This window comes from Myotis davidii, unplaced genomic scaffold (genome assembly GCF_000327345.1).
Source record: "Myotis davidii unplaced genomic scaffold, ASM32734v1 scaffold1203, whole genome shotgun sequence".
NCBI lineage: Eukaryota > Metazoa > Chordata > Mammalia > Chiroptera > Vespertilionidae > Myotis > Myotis davidii.
In genome coordinates this window covers 252,624-275,253 of record NW_006294353.1, presented here as the reverse complement: position 1 = coordinate 275,253, position 22,630 = coordinate 252,624, and the positions used below count along the sequence as shown (strand labels likewise).

Sequence of the window (22,630 nt, the reverse complement as noted above, 5' to 3'; positions counted from 1 at the left end):
GGCGAGTTTCTTTCACATGAGAGCAATTCACAAAAAGCAGAACTGCTGCTCAGCCCACACCCGCTTACTCAAGATGGTGACAGCTTGGAGTCCTGTAGGAAAATATTAAATATGTCCTTTCACAAGTTAGATTCCCTACTTTCTTGTTCAGATCAAGGGCTAGCAAACCTCTTCTGGGCCGGACGGTAAGGATTTTAGGCTTTGCAAAACAGATGATCTCCAAAGACGCAACTCCGCCACTTGCAGCATGAAAGCAGTCAGAGGCACATGCACATGAATGAGCGCAGCTATGTGCTAATAAAACTTGATTTACACACACAGAGGAAACAGGCTGGATTTGGCTTGAGGTCTATGGTTTGCCAACCCTGATGTATATCTTTTTCAGAATTTGTTCTAATTTTCAGCCCAGGCATAGTTGAGAAGCAGCTACACTTTTCTTTAGAAGTTGGGTTGAAGTCAATGAATGAAGCTGAGAAAGGTGGTGTTGGCTGAGGCAGGGGGAAGACTGGGCCTGAAGCATCAGAGGTTCTCCCACGGGGGTCAATTCTAACACCCAGGCCACTGGGCAATGTTGGGACACGTTTTGGGATGGGGGAGTGCTGCTGGCATCTGGTGGGTGAAGGCCAGGGATGCAGCTCCTCACCCCTCAATGCATAGAAGCACCCCCCACCCCCACCCCCCCACACACAGAGCAATCTGACTCTAAAAATCAACAGCCCAAGGCGGGGACACGGTGACGTAAACATGAGCATGATCGTTTAGAAAGCCTGCTCGCTCGAGTTCCGTCGTATGGATTTCTTAATGAAGATGTCATACACGCGGATGAGAAAACATTTAACCGAACTGTTAAAGGAAGGCGAAATGCAACAATAACAAGTGTCCCACACCCCTCAGGGTCCCCAGCCCCTCCCCCTCCCCCCACAGACATTATCTCTCTAGGTTTTTACTTTTAACACAAATTGCTCTGTGCCCTATACACTTTGACCTATTTTCATTTTTAAAAATCTTGGAAATCTTTCCACATGATTCTATAATTTGTTCCTTAAATAGCTTTTAGTTCCCAGCACAGCCGCGTGTATCTGACCCACCATCGCTCACTCCGAAGCACTCTGGAGCCCCTGCCGAACGGAAGCAGGCAGCAGGCCAGTGCCCACGGGGCTGGGTGGAGCAAAGGTCTGCATCCAGCATTATGGGCGTGAGTGGGGCAGGGGACCCCCTGCCAAGTCCCTGAACACTGAAGGACCCCAAATAAGCTGCAGGTTTTACCTCGGTTTAGGGAAATTTTAAAAGCTAGAAGGCAGAGATTATAACGAGAATGTGGTACTAATCCGGCTCATTAAGATTAAGGAGGCAGTGCACTTGGAGGTCCCGGATCTGTCTCTTGCTTCAACAGTGTTTGGACGGAACAGACCTAGGGACGCCCCTTCTTCCAGCCTCTAGCCACTCTCCTGCGTCTCCTCCACTCACCACCTTCAGGACCACCCTCGGGACCAGCCAACACCGGGTTTCTTCTGCCTTAAACTCCTTATTGCCGAACAACCATGAGCTCCCAAATTCGTCAGAATTATTCCACCGAGGTGGAGGCTGCAGTCAGCCACCTGGCCAACCTGCATCTGCGGGCCGCCCACACCTTCCTCTCTCTGGGTTACTATTTCGACCGTGATGATGTGGCTCTGGAGGGTGTGGGCCACTTCTTCCGCGAGTTGGCAGAGAAGCAGGAGGGCGCTGAACATCTCCTAAAGTTTCAGAACAAGCGCGGCGGCCGCATTCTCTTCCAGGACGTGCAGAAACCTTCCCAGGATGAGTGGGGCAAAACTCAGAATGCCATGGAAGCCACCCTGGCCTTGGAGAAGAACCTGAACCAGGCCCTTTGGGATCTGCATGCTCTGGGTTCTACCCGTGTATACCCTCATCTCTGCAACTTCCTGGAGAACCACTTCCTGGATGAGGAGGTGAAACTCATCAAGAAGATGGGTGACCACCTAACATCCGCAGGCTGGGCTGGGCAAGTATCTCTTTGAAAGGCTCACCCTCAAGCACGACTGGGAGCCTTTGGAGCCCAGAGGCCTTTCCGAGCCCCGCCCCCTGCACCCCCTGGTGTCTCTGGCTTTTACTTGAGCCTCTTCCCAAAACTATTAGCCATTCCTTTAACCACCCTGGAGCCTTCTCCCATGCATTAGACCAAATGAGACAATAAAGCTTTTTGCAACAGTTAAAAAAAAAAAAAGACTAAGGAAAGGACGGGGTTCCTGGGGTGTCTGTACCCTGCTATGGACCCAAAGCTTTTTGCACACAAATGGCGGGAACAGGCCAGGGGATAATGTTTCTGGGACTCAGATACAGGAGCTCCATGGGGGATCCCTAATGAGGACGTCATGGACTTGGAAACATGGGAATGAAAGGGTCGGTGTGTGGATGGAAACTGGAAGGTTTAACCCACCTGTGGGAGAGGCTGTGTCCCCTTGACCTGCATGGATGTGGGAATGGTTACTACCGTATTTGCCGGTGTATAAGACGATTTTTTGGCCCTGAAAAATATGCCTCCAAGTGGGGGGTCGTCTTATACGCCAGGTACACTTCAGATAGACTGCCCATAGTGCTTGCCCCGTGCCATAGTGGCCTCCCGATGCCCGCCCACTTCATTCCACATACCGTTCAGGCATCAGCAGCACTGCTGGGTGTATGCTCGGCTGTTATGCGATTTTGCTGTTATGCGATTTTACCCCACTTTCAAAATCGCACACAGCCGACCATACCCCCAGTATGATAGCGCAAAATCGCGAATCGCGATACCATACTGGGTGTATGGTTGGCTGTGTGCGATTTTGCGAGTGTGGTAAATTCGGGTTACCGTATATTTCTTTACATATGCATTGAAGATTCGCGATTTTGCGCTATCATGGTGCCTGTTAGAATGTTGAAGAGCTCGCACTTGCGCACTAGTGAGGTCCCAGGGAGATGCTGATGCAAGGGTGGACCAGACTGCTATAGTGACAGGGCGGGCAAACAGGGAGCAGGGACCAATCAAATCAGGCTTTGTATACAGCCAACAGCCAACCACAATACTGCCCCATTGTACAGTACAGCATAGAAAACGTCGACCAGTCAAACCCCTATCATCCCTATCATGGCACCAAGATGTCGTTGATGAACTTTTAATATCAGATGATGAAGAGGAGTTTGAAGGCTTTTAAGGTGAAACTGAAATTAAAATGTTAAAATCAAATCTGATATTGTTTTACCTTTTATTTGGTGTGTGGAAGGTGTGGGGAAGAGGGGGTAGTCTTATACGGCGAGTATATAACAAACTCTGTATTTTTGAGTGGAAATGTTAGGGGGTCGTCTTATACGCCCAGTCGTCTTATACGCCGGCAAATACGGTACGTCTGACTGGGGACTGCTTCCCGACCTGCAATTATAGCTCCGAACACGCAGACAGGAGTCAGGTCAGGACTGTAAGGGGTGTAGGAGTGAAGGTGAAAGTGTGCCTGTTTGTACATGTGTTAGATCAAGATGCATCTCTCTTCCCAGAATGCAGGGCGGGGATGGATGCTGCATCTCACCCGGAGCACCACCCCTCCCGTGTCGCCCGCAGCAGCCATGTCCACGGAACCCCCAGAGCACCACCCCTCCTGTGTCGCCCCGCAGCAGCCATGTCCACGGAACCCCCAGAGCACCACCCCTCCCGGTGTCGTCCCACAGCAGCCATGTCCACGGGCACCCCCAGAGCACCACCCCTCCCATGTCGCCCCGCAGCAGCCATGTCCACGGGCACCCCCAGAGCACCACCCCTCCCGTGTCGCCCCGCAGCAGCCATGTCCACGGGCACCCCCAGAGCACCACCCCTCCCGTGTCGTCCCACAGCAGCCATGTCCACGGGCACCCCCAGAGCACCACCCCTCCCGGTTGAGGACCAACTCCTCACCTGCTTCGGACATTAAACAGAACCGCCCCGTGACTGGAGGAAGGAATCACCTTGAGAGTGAAATAGTGTCTCCCCTGCTTCCCCCTTACATAGAAACCAAGGCTCAGTTGCCAAACAGTTTATTTCTTAATATAAAACAAGATTATCACACAAAACCAGCTGTAGTGCTGAGCGAAGAGACTAAAGTGCGTGAGTTTCCGGAACACCACACCGGTGCCCTGGCACAGAGGCATCCTGGACAGAGCTTTCTTCCCGAGGGTTTGCAGAGACCCCACCTGGGCTAGGGCCACGGCCTGCGTGCGGATTCACCATGCGCAGGGCTTGTCAGCACCTGAGAGGAGCGGGCTGCTGGCCTCTCCCCAAGTGTCCCCTCGAGTGTCCTCCTCATTGAAATACCACTGGCGGGGGGCCACCGGGCCCTGGGCCTCTTCCCAGACCTCCTGGTTGATTAAGGCTGCCTCCTTGCTCACTCCAGCAGAGAGTTCCTGCACCTGGGCAAAGCTCCTGTGGGGATAATGGAAGGGATGATGCTTTCTGCACCCCGTGCCCGAGGGCCGGGAGGAGCCAAGGCCCCTCTGCCTTCGCCAAGGTGGCAGCGCAGAGGCAGCGGGTCCAGGTGGATTCTGCCCGAGCATACACGGGGAAGCGCAGGTCAGTAAGCTGTCTGAACAGAACACTAACAGGGAAGCCCCCAAGAACAGGGCCAGGCAGGCATGAAAGGAAAGATTCATTTGTTCAAGAAACAAGTGTGGCCCCGTGGTTGAGCATTAACCTATGAACCAAGAGGTCACGGTTCGATTCCAGTCAGGGCACATGCCCAGGTTGTAGGCTCGATCCCCAGTAGGGGGTGTGTAGGAGGCAGCTGACCAATGATTCTCTCTCATCGTTGAGGTTTCTCTCTCTCCCTCTCACTTCCTTTCTGAAAGCAATAAAAATATGTGTTTCTAAAAAGAACTGTGAATGGGGCAGTATCCCAGCCCGCCCTCGAAGTACATGGGGGTGGGGACACAGGTGTTAAATGAGCACGTTTAACCACTCAAGCCTGTGACCTCTGCAATCCAGAATGCTCTGGTGTGTCCCCATTTCATCCTGGGGCCAGAAGAAGCTAACTCCACAGCGGGTGACATTTGATTTCCATCATCACCTTTCAAATAGTCATCTCAGGAGGTATGTTTAGCATTGTAAAGGAGAAGAAAACAAGATTCTTTCTGGAACACGTGGAAGAAAGCTCCATGGTTAGAAATCCCCTGGAGTGAGAGAAGAAAACCAGGGCGATTACGGGGGGCTGGCCTAGGGCTGGTTCCACGTGGGCACACACTGGGAAACCCCTCGAGTTGTACCACTACAATCTGCGCCTTTTCTATATGTACTTATACTCCAATAAGAAGTTCCAAAAAGATCACCCCAGGCCCTTACCCTGGAAAACATTTAAAACATGAACAGCCCGATCCAAGGCGCCCGCAGTGCTGTGTGGTCCCGAGGAGTGAATGAGGGGTGAGGCCATTGCCCTTTCTATTTTGGCTGTTGGGGAACCCACTTGAGGTTTCAGGTGGGCTGAAGGCTTTACCCCCTCCCTTCTCCCTGCCTTGCTGGACCCTGCCATGCCAGGGCTGCCCGCTCTCTGCACAGGGCAGCTGCCAATGGCACATCTCTGTCTGATGGGAGGCTATTTTTCTTCTTTTTTAAAAAGTAATAGTATGTAAATACACACACACACACACACACACACACACACACACATATATGCTATCTTTTTCTTAAGATATGTTTTTACCAATTTTAGAGAGAGGAAAGGAGAGGAAGAGAAACATCAATTGGCTGCCTCCTGCACGCCCCCTATTGGGGATTAAGCCTACAAACCTGGGCATGTGTCCTGACCAGGAATAGAACAGCAACCGTTAGGTCCATGGGACGATGCTCAACCAAATAAGCCACATTGGCCAGTCTCTCCCCACCACCTTTTACTCCTCACTGAGGATATACTTATTGATTTTAGAGAAACACTGATGTGAGAGAGAACATTGATTGGTGTGCACCCCAAATGGGGACCAACCCGAAACCTTTTGGTATATAAGACAGTGCTCCAACTGAGCCACACCGGCCAGGGTGCTATCTTTTTCTTAAAATATTTTCTGAAATACCTTCGGAGCTCCAGATCCTTCTTTTGGGTCATTTCCTTCAGTTCACCCAGCAGGTCTAGTACTTTCCCGTTTTCTTCTGAACTGCAGACTCCAAGTTCTCCCAGCAGATGGTGTGTGGTCGTCAATTCCCGCTGCAAATCATCTGAGGAGGGTGGGGAGAGGGCATCAGCCATGGGCTTCACGGTGCCCCAAGCAACCCACGCGTGAGCGAGGTGGCTGGCTAGATTGTTCTCATTTCATTGGAACGCTCTCCTGTTACGAAGGCTCAAAGGCTGAGAGGGTCATGAAGGATGACATCCGTGCACTGGTACCACCTCTGTGCCCCTTTGCCTGAGACCATGGGTCAGGCGTGTCCACTGTCCAGGCGGTCATTGGAACAGACCTAGAATGCCACTCCAGCGACCCCAACAGAAATGAATGCTAAAAGTGGGGAAAGCCTGTTCTGTGAGTAACTTAAAAAGAATCCCATGGTGCCCTTCGATACAGTACCTCTCGCCCCAGTAAAGTATTGCCTACAACTGCGCTGTGTCCCACCTGCTCTGGGGACACCAGCGTCTCTCCAATCCTGGCACATGTCCATCTACCAGCTACACGTGTACACACATCACAACCAAACATTTTAACATTTTGGGAACCTTATAAGGGTTCTTACGAACACACCTCTTTCCCCCCAGTGTGGTCTAAATTGTGTCCTCCCAAAAAGACCTGTTCAGGTCCTATTCTCAAGTGTCTGAATATGACCTTACTGGAAATGTAACTGAGTTAGAATGAGGTCATAGGGTAGGGCCCATTCCAGTAACTGGGGCCCTTCTAAGAAGAGTGAGATTCAGATACGGAGGCACTCAAGGGACGAGGCAAAGAGCAGATGGGGGCAGAGACTGGGGTGACGCTGCCAGCAGCCAAGGAAGCAGCTGGGAGAGAAGCCTGGAATGGGTTCTCCCTCAGCACCTCCAGAAAGAACCAACCATGCCCACACCTTGATTCTGGACTTCTGGCCCCTTGAACTGAGGGGGAATACGCTTCTCTTGTTTTAAGCTACCCGGTTTGTGGGCCTTTTTTTTTAATATATTTTATTGATTTTTTACAGAGAGGAAGGGAGAGAGATAGAGAGCCAGAAACATTGATGAGAGAGAAACATCGATCAGCCGCCTCTTGCACATCTCCTACTGGGGATGTGCCCGCAACCCAGGTACATGCCCTTGACCGGAATCGAACCTGGGACCTTTCAGTCCGTAGGCCAACGCTCTATCCACTGAGCCAAACCGGTTTCAGTATGTGGGCCTTTGTTACAGCAGCCACAAACAACTCATACCCTTTCTAATCCCAACTCCTAGCAATTATCTAAGGAGCTTTTCTGAAACAGAGTCCAAGAGGCACAGATGTGCCACTGACTGCAACAACCATACAACAGGAACCCCAGACACAGATAGTCATTCAACAGGCTCACTTTTCAAGATCCCATGGCAGACATATATTATTTCACATTGGAAAAGGCTTGATTTTATTAAAAACCATCTTTGTCTGGAAGTTAATCAGTCATTGCTTAAGGCTGAGAGATAAGCAGCGATGGGAAGTGACAGCTAATAGATACTGAGTTTCTTTTGGGGGAAACAAAAATGTCCTAAAATTAGAGTATAGTAATAGTTGCACATCCCTATGAATATATTAACAATGAACTGTACACTTTAAGTGGACAAATTGTATGGCACCTGAGTTGTATATCAATAAAGCTTTTTTAAAAAAATTTTAAGTCTCTGTCTGAAGCTGCCAATACAGCAACACCCTTTGGGATCCTGAACTGCCTTTGTGCAAAGTTCTGCAGGGAAAGTCCGCCTGATTTTAGGTGGCGATGTTTTACTACATCAGCAAAACATATTTAGAGGCTCATGAGAGCTCTGCTTAGAAATAACCAAACTCCAGGGCAGCTGAAAACCTGCTTTAGGAAGACAGCTGTTCTAAAGAGAATTTTGAGATCAAGCACAGCACTTCACACCTGCCCATTTCTTTAGGTGAAGGACTAGATGGGACCCCTCTGCAGGAAAGGGATCCCTTGGCTCTGTGTAGAAGGCAGAGGGAGGGGGTCTGCAGCCCTATCACTGCCCCATCAACAATGCACCTTAGTAGAGCCCCTCTCTCAAGGCTGTGGGGTTGCAGGCTGCTCCCCAAGAATGCCTTTCAGTGGGGTAGGACATCAACAAGGAAACCACAGGCCTGGGTTCCAATCCCAGCATGGCTCTTCCTTGGGGTGCCACTCTGGACAAACCAGTCTGGCCAGCACCCTACATCCTGTGCCATGTGAAGGGGGACATGCCATCTACCTAACACGAGGCTTGTGAGGACGCCATGAAGGAATAAAGGTGCCGGCACACAGGAAGTGCCAAACCCGCTGGTGGTTCTTCCCGTTCCTTGCCCAGCAGATGCCCGTCCTACCTAAGAACTTCTGCGCGCCTCCCTCCAGGTGAACTGATCTCACAGGCAGCTCGTGCCTCGTGGCGTCCAGGGCCGTCGCGAGGGCCTTGTACTGCTCCTTGAAGCTTTCAGACACGGCCGCGTAGGGGCTCAGCATCTCGATCTGCAGCAGGAGGGAGAGGGCCGATGAGACGAGACCGGCAGTCACCACCCCGGAAGTTTCACACTTGGCATGTGTGAGGGTAAGACACGGGCTGTTCTTTCGGGATCTGGGGACCCTCCAGGAGGTTCAGCAAGTGGGTGGGCTCTCCCCTCACTCCTGGCCACCCTCCTTGCCATGAACATGCATCCACCTGCCAGCGCACTCCAGGGCCAGCCCTCCGTTGGGAGCACAGGGGACCCAGGAAGGCTGTGCCCTCCTGCTTTGGAGCACCGAGCTGAAACGCCTGCCCCCCTCAAGGCCATCCTCACCAACTCCCCTTTCTCTCATACACGCTATCACAGGGCACTGTAAGGATTCATTATTTGTCTTTTTTTTTTTCCTTCCACTCGTTTCTCAGCCCACAGCCTGGGCACATGCATGAACATGTGCACCACTGGGTGTCACAGGCTGGACCCCATAATTCCTCGGTTGACATCCAAACCACCAACCCCTCAGAATGTGACCTGATTTGGAGACAGGGCCTTTACAGAGGGAACTGAGTCAGTGGGCACTGATCTATTTTGCCGATGTCCTCGTAAAGAGCGGAGAGTTGGAGACAAACACGCATGCACATAGCGGGAACACCAAGTGAAGAGATGGAGAAGACAGCTTCCAGGCCCAGCAGAGACCCAAGACACATCCTTCCCTCACAGCCCCTGGAAGGAGCAAACTCTGCCGACGCCTTGATCTCGGACTCCAGCCTCCAGGCTGAGAAAGAGTAAGTGTCCACTGTTGAAGCTGCCCAGTCTGTGGGACTTCGTCACGGCAGCCCCGGGACATGCACACACTGAATGAGGAGCTACGCCCCTGACCAGCCCTTCGTTTCCAAGGGTTTGTTCCAGGATCTTCCTTGGCGTGGACGACTGTGTCCCAGCACTGACCATATGGTGCCAAAACTGTGCCTTCCACCTGCACCCTGGCCCCCTGGGCAGGCCTGAAGCATGTCTTCCCATCACTAGGCACAGCTGTGGGCACCTGAAGGCTATGTGTGTGCCAAAAGGACAGGTCCCTCTGCAGGCTGGCACCTAACATTATGGGCACATCCTCTTATAAACAGTTACATACCAATACCCGCTGGTGTCAAAAGCCAAGCACAAACTTAGAGCCAGGCCAGGGGTGACAGCCACTGTAACTAATCCCTCCAAACACCGCGATGACCAGCGGGGACACACGGCTCAGAGACCCTGCCACCACTGACCTGGGGGTTGAGGACATCCATCAGTTCCCGCTTCTTCTGACAGAGGAGAAGTTTGCGCTTTAGCTCGTGGGCCTTTTTCAGGAGCTGCTGCTTCTCTTGGCACACCGTTACTAAGTTCCTTTCTGCCTCTTCTTCAAATGCTGCGAGGCTGTTCTCCATCTGTTAGGTGTAGAACAAGAGCTCAGGCCGGAGGGGACTCCAGCTCTTGGCTGACAGAGGCTGCCCTTCCGCCCAGGTCACGCATAACGCGGTTCCATTTTCACCTTCACGGTTAGTAGAGTCAGGAGTAATGTTTGGGATTCCATCAATTCGGAGAGATCCTTAAGAAGAAAGAAAAGATACTCTGGGTCCCCAATGAACTGGTACATATCCAGCTTTCTCCCCGGGAGGGAAAGAACGCTGATCCACATGCACTTTATTTATTTTGTTCCACCTGCTGTTTCTATGATCTCGTTTAGCCTTTCTGGGTGCTCTGTGAGAGGAAAGAGGATGGTCTGCCCCTCCCACTCAGTGCTACTCTGGAACCAGGACTCAAACCTCCCACCCCAGTGAGACCGCAGCCTGGACCTCTTCCTGCCCGGGGATGGGTCCGGCCTCGCACCTTCCCTAGCATGGCACCGCAAACAAGGTCCCAATCTCATTCTTCCCATGATCCCGCATTTGTATCTACTCCTGTATGTGTTCTTGTAGAAACAAACTCTTTAAACAACCTAAGAATGTGTGTTGGCTTGCCCTAACTGGTTTGGCTCAGTGGATAGAGCGTCAGCCTGTGGACTGAAGGGGCTCAGGTTCGATTCCACTCAGGGGCAAGTACCTTGGTTGCAGGCACATCCTCAGTAGAGGGTGTGCAGGAGGCAGCTGGTCGATGTTTCTCTCTCATCGATGTTTCTAACTCTCTATTCCCTCTCCCTTCCTCTCTGCAAAAAATCAATAAAATATATTTTTTTAAAAATTAAAAAAAAAAAGAAAAGCATGTGTGTTGGCTTTTGTCCTAAAAGGCATGTTCCTGGAGCCCCAGGTTTCCCATAGCACCTGGCCCAGGGCAGGAGCTAAAGCAGATTTATCCGACCCATTAGCACTTCCCTCTCTTTTCATACACTTACTGGGTCCTTTTCCTGTGAGGCAGAAAATGATGTCGACTCGGTTTTCTTTGACACTTTTTTTTCTAATTGTGGAGTCTTTCTGAGCATACTTTTGTCTAAAATCAAGGAAAGCATTTTTAAGGTGAGAAGAGCACCTTTGCAGCTTGCTAAGATGCACTGCCACCCCCAGCTGGGAAAACAAGGGGTGAAATGAACAGTTTACCATTGATGGCTGAGAGATCCAGGTGCGGGGGGGCGGTGCCGTGTCCTTCCAGCAACGTGGACTGCAGGTCGCCTTTGTCGAAGATCCCACTGCTTTCTGTGGGCTCAACGAGAGTCCCTCAAAGTCAACACAGTCCCTAAGAGGCTCTACACCCAGGCCAGGAAGCAGGCAACCTTCTGGACAAAACCACTTGCTTCTAAAACTAAGCTTCTTGCTAGGTAGTAGAGAAGGCAGAAAACCTTGGGAAATTCCCAGCCATCAATTTGAATATATTTTAAAGAACTAGACGAGGAAGGCATTCTGTAAAACCCAAAGATGTAAGTCTTTCTACTTAGTTTAATAAAAGTTGCTGTGTGCACAGTATGAGCCTAATACATGCCATGTATTTGTTCTGCCCTCAGCTCTTTCTCCTTCTTTCTCCAGCAGCTTCTGGAGTGTTCATCTTCCCAGGAGTCCCCTTCATCCTTTAGCCTCTATTTAAAACTGTGCAGTTATGCCTTACACCATCTGAAAGGGGCAGTGGTGCACTGCGTTAATTCAGCAAGGCCCCCAGAGTGCTGCAAAACCAGCAGCGGTATGTCAGATACAGACTGTCACGTCAGGAACTAAAAGAGAAAACAATTTCATGAGCAACTGTGCAGCTGAGAAAATAAATACGAGGAAATAAAAACAGCAAAGTCACAATAATGTGTAGGGCAAGGTACTGATTGTGTGAAAACTTTTACAAAATTCTAGATAGACGAAAACTTATCAAGAGCAGCTGCCTCCTGGGTGAGAAGCTGCAACCTGACGTGGAAAAGGATGATTTTTCATTGCTATGGTTTTTGCACAGGTTAAATGTTTTGTCATCTGCATGTACAGTATTTCCATTAGAAAATGTAATTTCCTAAAAATCCATATGATAGAACTCAAAAAACAGTCCTTCTACACCATGGCTACGCTTGAATTCTGGTTTCTCAGCCTTGGCACTGCTGACATCTGGGGCTGGGTAATTCTTTGCTGTGTGCTGTCCTGTGTACTCCCAGGTGCTGAACAGGTCCTGGGCCACCACCCATTACACCGCCTTCTTCTGCAACAACCCCGGACATTGTCCAGTGTCCCCTGGGGTCAGAATTGCCCCAGCTGAGAACCCTGACTTTAAAATGTGGCAGGCCCCGTTTTGGGCCCCTCAGGCCATGCTGTTTCTCAGCTTCATGCAGGGCGCTCAACTAATTGCACAAGAAAACACTAGAAGATGATGCCTGCTTCTCAGTCATGCCTGCGTCAAGGAACAGTGCAAATTCTGACAAACATCTAACCTAGTATCAGCACACTTACAGCTTGCAGGCCAAACCCAGTCCACTTCCTGTGTTTGTTAAAAATTTAATTGGGCCCTGGGTGGTTTGGCCCAGTGGATAGAGCGTTGGCTTGCAGACTGGAGGGTCTCAGGTTCGATTCTGGTCAAGGGCATGTGCCCAGGGTATGGGCTCAATCCCCAGTAGGAGGCGTGAAGGAGGCAGCCAATCAATGATTTTTTTTCTCATCATTGATGTTTCTCTCTCTCTCTCCCTCTCCATTCCTCTCAGAAATCAATAAAAATATATTTTTAAAAAAAGTTTTATTGGGACACAGACATATTCATTCATGTATGTATGGTCTGTGGCTGCTTTCATGCTGCAAATGGCAGTGAAGTCTTTGTGACAGAGAGTGTCTGTCCTGCAAAGACTAAAATATTAACCATTTGACCCAGATAAGGTTTGCTGACCCTTGATCTGAACAATAAAGTTGAAAATCTGTAATTGTAGGAGAACTCAAAGCTGCCACCATTTTGAACAAGGAGGTGAGAGCCAAGGAAGAGTTCTGCCCTTTGTGAATTGCTCTCATGCAAAAGAGCTGCCCAATTTGCTGTAGAGATGGGCACGTGAGGCACTGGACAAACTGCTACGGTGGGAGGGGCCCTCTCAGACTTCTAGGTGAACACACTGCCTAGAACGGAACACCAAACCCACCAACAGTGATGGTCGGATTGGCAGATTGTGAGGGAACTTTCCCTCCTCGTCTACATTTTCCATTTTTTTAAACAATGAACACATGCCACTTCTAAAATCAGAAAAACTGAAATCTTTTCATGTCACTTTGGTGACAGCTTTTAGATGAAAAACACAGGGAGACCATTACAAGGAAGACGCGACCCAAGGCAGTGAGAGGCAGGAGGATGAGGCCTCGCACCTTTTCTGGTCCTGGTCATGGAGCTCTGGCGAAAACAGTCCCTCGGTTAAGGGACTGCTGCCACAAGGAAGAGTCATAATGGCAACTGGGCTCCTCTCTGGGGTCACACAGGAAGGAAGAGACCACCCCACTCCCCTGCCACCCCCTTTCAGCTCCCCACATGCCCCGAATCTGTCCTTACACTTTGCCCAGCTCTTTCGTCTGATGCTTCCAAGAAAGAAAAGAGGGACTTTTAACTTGAAAACATAATTCACCAGCACACTCAACACTTGCTAGCTCCACGGCTGACCTGCGCCCTCCCCCCATCGTACACACCTTTGCTCTTCTGGAGGGAGCTGTGTTTCCTTCCGCCTTCAGGCATCTTCCCGCTGGTCTTTAAAATATCTGCTGCAGAAGCCTGTTGGGAACACACGACACTCAGGGCGCACAATACTTTCCCTTCATGAGAAGGGGCCCCTTCACGTCTGCAAGGTTGGCATCTGCTCATACTTTGAGGCAAAGGACAGGCTTAAGGAGTTCTGACATTTAATTGCATACATGCAGGTCAAGCTACTTTTGTCAAAAAGGGTACCCTCACGTACACAGAACATAGGAAACCACCACAATTTTTGTCAGTGACTATCTCTGACATGGCAGATTACAGATGACTGATTTTCTGTATACTTTTTAGTACTTGCCAGTTTTATAGACAGACTATATTACTTTGGTCATCAGGAAAAACCAAGTTTTTGTACAGGTATTAATCTTCAAAACTTACAAAAATCAATGGGGAAAAATCCCCAGGTGAGGATTAACAAAAAATAAAATAACATAACATAAAATAAAATAAGGTAAGATAAAATAGACTACTACATGCAGCAAGTAGACACACGGGGGCGCTGTAACCAAGTTTGCAAGACAACATTAAAATTATGAAGTGTGGACTGTGGTCCTTTGTTGAGTATCACTTCAACACTGTAAACTACAGATTTTAGGTGACGATATGTCAACGTAGGCTCGCCAATTGTAAATATGCACCACTTGGTACAGGATGTTGATTGTGGGGGAGGCTACACATGCATGGGGTGGGGAGGTACCTTCTGTTCAATTTTGCTGTTAACCTAAAACTGCTCTAAAAGTAAAGTCCAAAGAAGATGTGGTAAATATACACAATGAAATGCTACTCAACCATAAGGAGAGGTGAAATGCTGCCATTTGCGACAACATGGATAGACCCTGAGGATACTATGCTAAGCAAAAGAAGTCAGTCATAAAAGCTAAGAACCATATGATTTCACTCATACATGAGATACAAAACTCACAGACACAGACAACAGTCGTCACCAGAGGGAAGGGGTGGGGAAGGGGTCAAAGGGACCAAACATATGGTGATGGAAGATGGTTTGACTTTGAGTGCTGGGCACACAATGCAATATACAGATCTTGTATCATAGAACTGTACACTTGAAACCGATATGATCCTATTAACCAATGCCATCCCAATAAACTTTTTTTAAGTCCATTTAAAAAAACCACTCCAAGAAGCATATCAAACAGTTTATATAAAGCTATCCTTTTTCTTCAAGCTGTATTGTAGGTCACATTTTTAAGAACCCACCACCCACTCTATCCAGATTTTAAAAGAGTGGAAATGAATATGTAACTAATTTTTACCAGAAACAATTATTTGGGAAAATAGAGGGATAACATGACCTTCTCCTCAACACATTCTCAGTAGGTACACACTGAAACAAATATATAATTGGGTAACATACTGTTTGGTTTTTTGTTTGTTTTAAATATATTTTTATTGACTTCAGAGAAGAAAAGAGAGGGAGAGATAGAAACATCAATCATGAGAGAGAATCACTGATTGGCTGCCTCCTGCATGACCTCCACTGGGGATCGAGCCCACAACCCGGACATGTGCCCTGACTGGGAATTGAGCCGTGATCTCCTATCAGTGACGGCGAACCTATGACACTCATTTTCTTGGTTGATTTTTCTTTGTTAAATGGCATTTAAATATATAAAATAAATATCAAAAATATACATCTTTGTTTTACTATGGTTGCAAATATCAAAAAATTTCTCTATGTGACACGGCACCAGAGTTAAGTTAGGGTTTTTCAAAATGCTGACACGCCGAGCTCAAAAGGTTTGCCATCACTGTGACCTAGATCATAGGTTGACGTTCAACCACTGAGCCACACTGGTTGGGCCATGGTGCTATCTTTTATTAAACATACAAAGTATGCTCTCATGTTGTTAAGTGTTTCATGCTGTCATTTAAATGGTTTCATAATTTTCATGGTGTGACTACAGGTAGTTCATGAAACTCTCTCTACTACTAGTGTTTCAGGTACGTCATTTTCCCCAGCCATTCCTATAGCCCTGCAGGTATTTTTTTAAATACCAGCTAAGGCCAGGGACCGTGCGCTGGGCACTCGCCAGAACTGCTCCCAGGACAGAATGCAGAAAAGAAATGATGGGGTTGAAAAGCAGAACAATTTTAGGTTTCAACAGAGATCATGGCTTTGCAAAAGGATTCTCAAAGAGATTGGCCACTCACGACAGACACACGGGTCTCTGCAGGAAGGACACGATGACCTCAAAAGCAACTAGGCACAGTCCCCAAAACGCTGCCTTCAGAACCAGGGGGTGCCTGGCTTCGATAACTTGTGTCAGAATCCTAAGTTCGTTAGAACTCCCTTACCAACTGTTTTAAACGTTGTGTGTTACCTTTTTAGTGGGTTTCTTCTCATACTGCAGGTATCGGGATTCGACCATTTTTCCTCCTGTGGGGAACACACTGCTGGTTTATAACAGAACTACAATAGCGGTGTGTGCAGACCCGCCCGCACCGAGGACCACACCGCCTCCCCCAGAGGCAGGTGCTACTGGCCCTCCCTGCTCAACAGCTGATCCCCCTTGCTCCTCTCAGAGCCTGCCCTTCAGTACCCTCAAGTACGTATGGGACACCTATTATATGTAAGAACATTTATGGGAACCTACTGCGTGCGAAAACATGTATGAGACACCTACTGTGTACAAGTCCCAGGGCTCCGGGCAAAGCCAGAGATCCACAGGACCAGAAAGGGGACTCAGGGTGGGGCAGGTAAAGGAAGACAGACCTACCACAGACGGCCATCTGTGTGCTGCCTCCTCCTCTCTCCCCAGCTCACTCCCTGTGCTCATGACCCCAAACGCCGCTTCCCCCACTTCCTCTGACCTACTCAGGTACCACCTTTCACATACCCTCACCCCACCTCTCCTAGCTCAGGACCAACCCCCTGGACGCACTCAGCACCAAGGCCCTTTCTCAGACACAGCGCAGGTCTCCTTCCATTCCTGCCCCCGGGGCACTGAACAAGGATGGAGGAAACCCTCCTGCCCTCCAAACCTCAGGGCAGCATCCTGACCCCATGTGGGTGGTCCTCTGCTCCTGGGTAAAGAGAGTCCCTCTCTTGTTGTCAGAGCCAAGCCCCACCCCGTAAAGAAACTGCCCTGGAGCCTGGCCAGTGTGGCTCAGTGATTGAGTATCAACCTACAAACCGGTCGATTCGTGACCAGGGCACATGCTCAGGTTGCAGGCTTGATCCCCAGTGTGGACGTGCAGGAGACAGCCGATCAATGATTCTCTCTCATCATCGATGCTTCTCTCTCTCTCTCCCTTCCTCTCTGAAATAATAATAAAAAAATTAATAATAAATAAATAACATATATAAAAAAAAAAAACCTGCCCTGGAAACCCCTTTCCTCCTCACCCCCACACCACTCCTGCTCCTCTCCACAGGTCACACTGTTAATCTCCCCCCACCCCCACCTTGGCTCACCCCTACTTCTCTTTTCCTCCCTCTCCCCTTGAATCCCCGCCTCACACACATACACCTGGCTCTCACACCACCACTCCACAGAAGAAACGCATTTCAGCAAGACCATCAAGACCTCCGTGTTCCAAAGCCCATCAGCCCTTCTCAGCGAGCCGTCCTCATACTGAGCCACCAGCAGCACTGGGCACAGTGCTCGCTCACATGCCTCCCCTCCTGACACACCTGTGGCCTCCAGGCTGGCTGGCCCCTGGTGGCTGACCACAGGCTATCCGGCAGACCCACCAGCTGGTGGAGCCTGAGCACCTCTAGGCACATTACAGGCCTGGCACGACTCAGGGCGTCCTTCTGACCTAGTCACCTCCTCGCTCCCCTCAGTCGCTCTGTTCCCAGCCAACAGGCTGCTCCCGCACCTGCCCCTCCGCCCCCAGTTGCCGACTCTATTCAGCCCAGCTCTTCCTTTGGACCCATAAGCTACCCCCTTCCTGCTGTTTTTCCCACTGCATCTGTTACCATCCTCTGAACCCTGGGTCTCCTTACTTCTCCGCTCAGTGCACCGCCTGTGTCCCAGACCACAGCTCCCTGAGGGCAGGGACTTGTGTCCGTTTGGCTTGCTGCTATACTCCACCACTCTGCAGGGGTTAGGTGCTCAACAAAGATCAAATGCATGATTCTGCACTTTTTCTTGGTGCCTGTAGAGCTCAGTCTCTCCCTTTCTACTGAAGAGACCCAGGGAGAGTGATGGTCAACATCACACAGTTTAACAGCTAGGTGGAGCAAGACTGATTTCAAACCAGAACTTCACACCAGAATTTGCATCTTCCATTGGCAATTCCGGTAGCAGTGCCACCCCAAGAGGAAAGGAGGTGCACCAGTTAACAGGGAGCCTGGTGCGGGCCATGGAGGCGGTGGTCACCCTGAGCATGCTCCAGGCAGGGAAGAGCTGTGCCTATGGGCTCAGAGCACGAGTGGGCTCAGGCCATCAGGAAGGAGGCCCTAGAGTGAAGGCTGGGTCAGGCGGGGTCCAGGAAGAGAATCAAGCCAACCCCAGTGTCTGCCACCGGACATGAGGGACTGGGGCAAAGGACACCCCTGGTTCCCAGCAGACATGGCCTTCTGTGTTGGGTGTTGCACAGCCAGGAAAAAACCTGAGGCTCTGGGACAATTGAAAGCAGTTTCAAGTTTCCAAAAAACTGGTATGCATCTGTTTGTTTTAAACGGTGGTGGGTTTTCCACAGCGGCGATGTTACAGTGAAGGACAGAATTTGTGTTCAAGAACCAGACCGCACGTAAATAGATGTTACAGACAAGATGCTGCTCTAAGTTCTCTGAGACACTACCACAGAGCACACTTGAAGAGAATACAGTGGGGCCTTGACTTACGAGTTTAATTCGTTCGGAGACGGAGCTCCTTAACTCAAATTACTCTGTCAACTCGAGGCAAAAAATCAGCCGAGAGACAGCTGGTATCTCAAAAAACTTGTTAGTCGGGACACTCGTAAGTCAAGGCCCCACTGTATTTCATTTCGGAGGCTGCAGCTCCAACATGGGAGATCCTCAAGAGTCCACTGGGCACTGCCAAGAATCAAGGGAGCTGTTCACAATGACCCCAAACCCTCAGGTGGACAAGGGACATAGGGCACCCCCAAAGGACTGATAGGCTTTCAGAGAAGAGACTCAGGAAATTCTGATGTTTGGTAATGAACTCAGCTCAAGCTCTCTTCACCGACCCTTCCAAGTGACAAGTCCTGGGCATAGCCCCAAATGAGCCCTACCGGGTCCTGCCACAACCCTGGGTGCAGGCGGGGCTGGGTGACCAGACTAGAAATCTCCCAAGATGTGAACAGAAGAAGGTAAAACCGTATCTCCCTTACTCTGCTGTTTTGTTTTTTTTATTCCCCAAAAACAGTTACTAGAAAAAAAAATCACGTTTTATTTCATGGGATCGTTAGGTAGATTCTAACTTGACTCACCTTGTGTTTGCTTTCCTTTCGGCTTGGGGCCACTAGGAGTACTGGGGTCCCCTGCAGAAGGCAACCTAAAAGAGAGGGGCAAGGTCTTGTTGATGTAATTGACAAGTAGCTGAGGGAAGCCCGTGAGCAGCTCCAGTTTCTCTTCGAAGCTGGGCCACCTCGACAGGAAGAACGTGGAGTCCCATCACCTGGGTGACACAGCGTCGCCCCACAGAGCAAGAAGAGCGGACATTTTTGCCAAACTTCAAAGATCTCAACCTCTGTCATGAGTTCATTAATTCAGCAGGTGGCTATGTGCCTGCTGTCTGCCCCTGGGGTGCACGGTGAACGGCAGGTGGAACTCCCTCTGTGAGAGGGAAGAGCAGCATCTTTCTGTTGGGCAAGTGTGAAGGTACCCCAGACAGGTAACGGGGTGAGGGAGGTGGTAATGCACCTTTTGCTCAGGTACGTTGGGAAGGACATCCTAAGACAGGGATCAACAAGACCAAGGGTATGAGGGCGGGCAATGGAGAATGATGTGGAAGCGGGAAATGACCAGCCCTATGGCTTAGCTAGAGAACACTGGCAGGGGAATGGGATCAGGAGGAGAGCACCCTGGGCCCGCCGGCAGCTCTGAATGCCCAATGTAAGGGCTTGCACCTGGTCCTACAGGCCGGGGTTGGCAATCTTTCTCTGTAAAGGGCCAGATGGTAAATATTTTCAGCTCTGTGGGCCATGTGCTTAGTCGCAACTACTCAACCTTGCCATCGTATCACAAAGCAGCCACGGATGATGCGGAAAGAAACAGATATGACTATGTCTCAATAAAACTTTATTTAAACAATGACATTTGAAGTTCATACAATTTTCGTATGTCCAAACATTCTTCTTCTATTGATGTTTTTTAACCACCATTTAAGAATGTACAAACCATTCTCAGTTCACCAGCCCTACAAAAAAGGGGGGGCTCTGGCTTTCACTGTAGCCCCTGGGGAACAGACGCTGTCAGAGCCATGCTTCATGAAGACTGCTGGCAGCCGGGAAGAAGACAGGCTCTGAGGTTCTAGGACAGGGACCGGGTCTGCTCCTCACCATCCCACTGTGCCTATATATTCATCTGCTCGAGCTTCCATCACAAAATATAAGACTAGGAGGCTCAAACAGCAGACTTTTAAAAATCCTTTGTTTAGTATTACATGTCTCCTTTTCCCCCCAGTGACCTCTCCCTGCCCCCCCCCACCCCCCAGCACATGCCCTCACCCCCCCAGTGTCTGTGTCCCTTGCTTATCCTTATATGCATGCATACAAGTCCTTTGGTTGATCTCTTACTCCCCCACCACCACCCGCCGCCCCTCTGAAGTTTGACGATCAGACTTTTTTAAAAATTCTCACCCAAGGATATGTTTTTTATTGATTTTTAGAAAGAAGGAAGGGAGAGGGAGAGAGAGAGAAACATCAATGTGAGAAAGAAACATTGATTGGCCACCTCCTGCCGGATCGAACCCACAACCTGGGTATGTGCACTCACTGGGGCAGGAATGGGGAGAGCTAATGGGATATAGAGTTTCCTTCTGGACTGAAGGAAACATTCTAGGACAGAGGTGGTGGATGCACGACATTGTGAATGTCTTTATGCCATGGAACTGCCCACCTTACAATGATTAATTTAATGTCCTGAAAGAAAGAATGAAGCCTGATGTACTAGATGAGGGAACAATGAGGTAGGAATGGCTGACAAATCAGCTGTGGGGTGCGGGGGAGTCTGGAATGCCTCCCAGGTTTCCAGTCTGGGGAATGGGAAGAAGCAGGGACGCCAGGAACAGGGGACGAGCCATGCAGTGGGAGCAGGTGGAGGGGCCAGGTTGAGCCCTGGGCTCTTTGACTCCTGCTGACATCACAGGCTCCACTAGTTGCAGCAGCAGAGGTCACCTGCTCAGTTCGCTGTAGCCACCTCCTGTGGAGCTGGGCTGGGGGACCCCCAATTGAGACCCAGGCCATGGTGAGAGGCATCTCCAACCCTACAAATACGTACCTACCTTTGGCCTGCTTTATCTGTTTTCCAGACAAGGGCCTGAGCTTCAACAGGTCACCCCTAGTTGGTCTCAATGCTGGAAAGAGAAAGAGCAAGGATTCCCTGGGATCTAAGTCAGGGCTCTGGAGCCAAACAAAATGAGCTCAGGCCGAAACTGCAGGGACCTGGGGTTGGGGTCACCACACCTGTGCCAGCCTCAGGTACCACCCGGGTACTGTAGCTCAGAGAAGCTAACATCAATCTCACAGTTAGGGCAAAGGGCTGAGGAGGAAATACAAGTGATTTCTGGGGCCCGTTTAATTTTCATTCTTATTGGCACAATAAGCATTAGCCGAATGAACAAATAAGACAAAACACAGCCCTGGATCACGCCTGGCACCGGGTATGTGTTCCACGCCTTTCTTGTTCTTGCCTTGTGCCTCTGGGCAAATAACCGTCCCTCCCTGTGCCCCCATCACCTCATCAGTAAATGGGAAGCATATACGAAGGCGGGTGGGACGAGTCAGAGAGATCTTGTATTGGCCCAGCACATGTCCGCTCCAAAGTGATTGTTCTAACAGCGACAGGCCACCCTTACGGGTCAGGCATGTTCTAAGTCAGTGGTTCTCAACCTTCCTAATGCCGCGACCCTGTAATGCAGTTCCTCCTGTTGTGGCGACCCCCAACCATAAAATTATTTTTGTTGCTACTTCATAACTGTAATTTTGCCACTGTTATGAATCGTCATGTAAATATCTGATATGCAGGATATATTTTCATTGTTACAAATTGAACATGATTAAAGCATAGTGATTAATCACAAAAACAATATGTAATTATATATGTGTTTTCCGATGGTCTAGGCGACCCCCGTGAAAGGGTCGATCGACCCCCAAAGGGGTCGCGACCCACAGGTTGAGAACCTCTGTTCTAAGTGCTTTCAAAGCTCACGTGAGACCTACACGTTGAGCGGTGGTGTGATCAGTCCCTTTTCGCAACCGAGGACGCGAGGCTCGGAGAATTTAAGTCACTGGCCGGGATGACCCCCATCGAAGCGGCAGACCTGGGACTCGAACTCGCGGTCTACCCTACGCGCCCGCTTTCCCAGCATGCGCGGAGGTCGCACCCGGGGCTTCCCCGAACCTGCGCATCTTTGCTGGCTCCTAGAAGGGTCAGGTCCCGACTCTCACCCCGAGGGTCCCCGTTTCCCAACTTTGCTGCTCGCTGCCCCCAGCCGTTGGCCAAGGGCTTCCCTCCGGCAACCACAAATTCCAGACCCGCGGGATTTCAACTCACCCAGAGCCGCGCCCCGAGGAGTCCGCCATTTTCCCGCCTTCAGCTCAAAGGCGGGCTCGTCAAGTTCCCTTGCCCCGAGCCCTCCGGAGGGGTGGCCGCGGGCCACCGGGGAGAGCAGCTGCAGGCGGAGCGGGAGAGCCCAGCGCGCGCCTCGCGGTCCTCCCCCACCCCTGG

General features: G+C 50.1%; 1 protein-coding gene and 1 pseudogene across 2 annotated transcripts; one reads left to right on the top strand and one right to left on the bottom strand.

Moving 5' to 3' along the window:
- Positions 1 to 1,362: 1,362 nt before the first annotated feature.
- On the top strand, positions 1,363 to 2,021 carry LOC102774585 (annotated as a pseudogene).
- Positions 2,022 to 4,028: 2,007 nt separating this feature from the next.
- On the bottom strand, positions 4,029 to 22,624 carry HAUS8 (HAUS augmin like complex subunit 8). Of its 2 annotated transcripts, none has more exons than XM_006768435.2 (11): positions 22,457 to 22,624; positions 19,171 to 19,235; positions 16,110 to 16,165; positions 13,704 to 13,785; positions 11,181 to 11,276; positions 10,979 to 11,073; positions 10,139 to 10,195; positions 9,876 to 10,034; positions 8,497 to 8,638; positions 6,067 to 6,208; positions 4,029 to 4,429 (listed from the first exon to the last, which is right to left on the bottom strand). In XM_006768435.2, the coding sequence occupies exons 1-11, from the start codon at positions 22,483 to 22,485 to the stop codon at positions 4,231 to 4,233; spliced, it is 1,122 nt and encodes a 373-aa protein (XP_006768498.1). In that variant the 5' UTR covers positions 22,486 to 22,624; the 3' UTR covers positions 4,029 to 4,230. The 2 variants fall into 2 exon arrangements, with proteins under 2 accessions (XP_006768498.1, XP_015422491.1); XM_015567005.1 differs by lacking the exon at positions 4,029 to 4,429 and adding an exon at positions 4,819 to 5,172.
- Positions 22,625 to 22,630: the final 6 nt, after the last annotated feature.